Source organism: Cyprinodon variegatus, unplaced genomic scaffold (assembly GCF_000732505.1).
Source record: "Cyprinodon variegatus isolate N-32 unplaced genomic scaffold, C_variegatus-1.0 Scaffold4479, whole genome shotgun sequence".
Lineage (NCBI taxonomy): Eukaryota > Metazoa > Chordata > Actinopteri > Cyprinodontiformes > Cyprinodontidae > Cyprinodon > Cyprinodon variegatus.
The window spans coordinates 1-3,520 of record NW_015154932.1 but is presented as its reverse complement, the minus strand read 5'-3'; the positions used below and the strand labels follow the sequence as shown (position 1 = coordinate 3,520).

At 47.6% G+C, this 3,520-nt stretch overlaps 1 protein-coding gene across 1 annotated transcript; it reads right to left on the bottom strand.

Annotated features, from left to right (window-relative positions):
* Window positions 1–1,011: 1,011 nt before the first annotated feature.
* LOC107081364 (son of sevenless homolog 1-like) lies at window positions 1,012–3,360 on the bottom strand (the record flags this gene model as incomplete). The annotated part of the gene is made up of 7 exons (XM_015369551.1): window positions 3,174–3,360; window positions 2,930–3,094; window positions 2,626–2,835; window positions 2,407–2,550; window positions 2,228–2,338; window positions 2,041–2,139; window positions 1,012–1,139 (listed from the first exon to the last, which is right to left on the bottom strand). Coding segments are annotated over exons 2-7 (815 nt in total), but the record flags the coding sequence as incomplete, so codon positions are not given.
* Window positions 3,361–3,520: the final 160 nt, after the last annotated feature.

Sequence of the window (3,520 nt, the reverse complement as noted above, 5' to 3'; positions counted from 1 at the left end):
ATTTAGAATCGATTCTTGGGGTCACAATTCGATTTTTTTCCAATTCTTTTAAATCCAAACCATTCGATTCAGAAACAATTAATTTACGATTCAAAACAAACTCTGGGTGATGTCTTTCGTGATGAGAACGGGGATTTGAAGTACTCCCAAAATGATTAACTTTACCGTTGCAATCTCGGCAAATCGAATGAGTCATGTCAAGCCCTTTCTTACCGGGTTGAAGGTAAAATCCAAAGTGTTTCCAAATGGTTGCTTTTAAAGACCGCGGAGGCGGTTGAATTTCTTTTTCTTTGTCCTCCATACTTTAGCGGCAATAAACACAGTAGCTCACAAAACACCTAGCCTGCTAGGCTAACGCTTGCATGCCTGTGCATAGCTCACGCTGCTCATTGGTTTCGCCAAACACCACGGTGCCTGATAAGGCACATCCGTACCACAAAAAAAATCATTTTTAAAGAAAATAAGAATCGATTCTGAATCTTTAAACGTTAGAAATGCGATTTGAGCTCAAATCGATTTTTTTCTTCACCCCTAGAATTAACCAGAACCATCCAGAAACCTGGTTTCAGACTGAATTTCAGTGGTCAGATGGGGATGTTTCTGATCATACATGTTCGAACTAATCCCATGTTCTAAGCGTTCATACTTGTTTTAACTAATCATAACTGTGATAACTGTTCATTAATGCTTTAATTCTCTGCACACGTTTTCTGAGTCTGATCACATTCATAATTTTATCATTTTTTAACACACGTTCCAACTGATCACTGATGTTGTTCTCTCAGTTTGCCAGTTTAATCATGGTGATGTTTTTGCGTGTAGCAGACCCTTTGATTCAATGAGGAGTTAACTATGCAGCTAATATAAAGGCTGACAAAAAGTTAGTTAGAAGGAAAACATCTACTTAGGATATGTTTGTGGAGACAGTGGGGGTCAGGGATAGGAGGAGCTACCAGAGATGGTCCGTTTGCTCCTCCTGGTGTACGAAGGTGTTCTCAGCTGTGCTCTTACCTAAGCCTCCTCTTTGCCAGGTTCCTGGAGCAGATCCTCTCCATGCTGGACTGCAGGTTAAGCAGAGCTGTGATAGCCTGCCTCAGACACTCCTTATCCTCCTCCTCCTCACTCTTCTCCTCCAGTTGCTATGGAAACCCAGAAGAACAGAGCATCAGCACCACCTGCACAGGAACGCTGCATGCTAATGAGCATTGGGAACCCGCAGGGAACCAGCTCGGACACCAGGGGGCCTCTGACTGTTTCAGAACCAGTGTCTGGAGTCTCGGATCAGAAACGGATCAGGATTAATACTCCCGCCCTTCTCCGACCAGTTCAGCCGGACAATAATCTGCAAAACATGACTGAAGGAATTTCAGAGATTTCAGCTCAGCTGGAACAAAGCAGCTTAAAGCAGCACAATGGAAAGTCCCAGACCGGACCCGGACCGGCCAGAAACGGGTCTGGCTGGAAACCAGCAGCTGTTTGAATGCTTTATTCTATTTAATGTTCCGCTTACATCAGAGACACGCCGATGTCCAAATGAGGGACATGAATTAAGCAGCTGGCGACACTAATCCCAGCATCGAGTCCACTGATTGGTTGATTCTTCGACAATCACTGTCCATCTAACCTCTGGTCAATAACATGTCCAGGGTTATGAGAGTTGAGGACAGAGGAGAGGCAGAAACATGGCGAAAGCCTGACCAGGTGTTAAGAGAAGGTCTGTAATAGACAGAACAATCCAGATAGTTCTCGGTTCCTTGTGAGGATAAAGCTGTGGCGATAGTTCTTAGGCCGCTTAACTGGCGGCGCTCCCAGTGGGGTCAGATTATCGCTTAGAGGGATTTCTAGGGACCGTTTCATCTTCTATAAATATGTTTTTAAGCTAATCTACTTGTCTAAACCGATCTACAAGTTGTTCTTTGATTCAGATGTGGATGAAGAAGGGTTAAGGTTCATAGTCCTGCTTTAAGGAGGAGGAATCATCATCATTAGTGAGGATGAAGATGAGCATGTTTAGAAACTGATGGAGGACCGGTGCCTCACCTTGAGCGTCTCAAATAGGTGCAGACAGTGGTAGACGGGCGTCAGCAGCAGCCTGGGCAGAACGTAGCGAACAGCCTCTTTGAAACCAACACAGATGGACTGAAACAGAGGAAGAATTTACCATCATCATCATCAACAGTCAGATCATCATATCCGTCACTATTCACATCATCTGCCCCCATCTTACCTGCAGGTGGAGGGAAGCTCCTGGTTTGGTCACCTGGCTAAGGAAGTGTTCTTGGAAACCCGGATGCAGGACGTCCTGAGCGTAGGTCTCATAGGGGTCAAAGGCCAGCTCCTGCCAATCAAATCAGAGATGACCCAGAGCCTGGAAAACCTGACCAACCAATCAATGATGGCACAAACCTCAGCCAAGTCTTCAAAACAGCTTCCCACCAGAGGATGAGGGCTTCCTTCATCCGTCATCTCCACCGTGTCCTCGAGGAGACCCAGCAGCTTCACCGTCACCTCGTGGATATCCACGATCCGGCTGAATATGCTGTCCACGTCCTGCGGGACCAAACCAACCGTTCAGAACCAGATCCCACCGAGACGACGGCCGTGCGTCTGTCTTTGGATACGTACGTGTTGTGAGAAGAGCATGGGACTGGAGATGAAGGGCTCTCTGAAGACCCTGAGGAGCAGGTTGAGCTGCCGCAGGTACTGCCGAATGTCCGCCATGAAGCTCCTCACCAGATCGTAGTAACTCTGCTCCTCATTGGTTGAAGGCTCCTCGTCTAAAAGCGGGAAAAGGCTGATGTCCTCCTCATCCTGGTGGAACATGTCCATCAACACCTGCAAGAACAAATATACAGAGAGACCCAGAAACGAGTGAGGAACCGGCTGACCCCTGTTAGACCCGACCCAGCTCCGCTGAGTGTCCCCTGACCTTATCGGCACACATAGCCACAGTGATGTCCTGCTTGGTGATGTCATAGTGGCGGATGTTCCTCACATAGTTCCCCGCCAGTTTGAGGATGTCTGCCGAGATGTACTCCAGAACTGCCACCATGTACACAGACACCTGATGGTCGATCTTGTAGCCCAGAACCTCCTGAACCGAAGGAATAACGGGAGACTGAGATGAGTCGGAATAGGAGCTGAGATCAGAGGAAGGAGAGGAGCACCGGTACCTTCAGCAGCGGGTGAATCTTATCCACAGGAAGAGCCAGCGGGTTCTTCCTCTTCTTCTTGTCAATGGCGGCAAGAGCGTCTGCGATGGCCCACTTATCGATGGGGTGAGGAAAGCTCCGCTGGACCCGCTCCTGGAGGACAATTAAGTAAGGCGAGGGGAGTAAATGAGACGAACGAGACGCAACAGTCCATATCGATGGAGGTCAGAGAGGTAAATGGGACGGCTTGTGCTAAACTGTAAACCCGTTAAGGTGACTTAAAGGAATAGTACACCCAAAACATGATTAGCCTTCATTTTCTACTCACCCCCATGCTGAACAACACTCTGGAGTACTTTTTTGATATC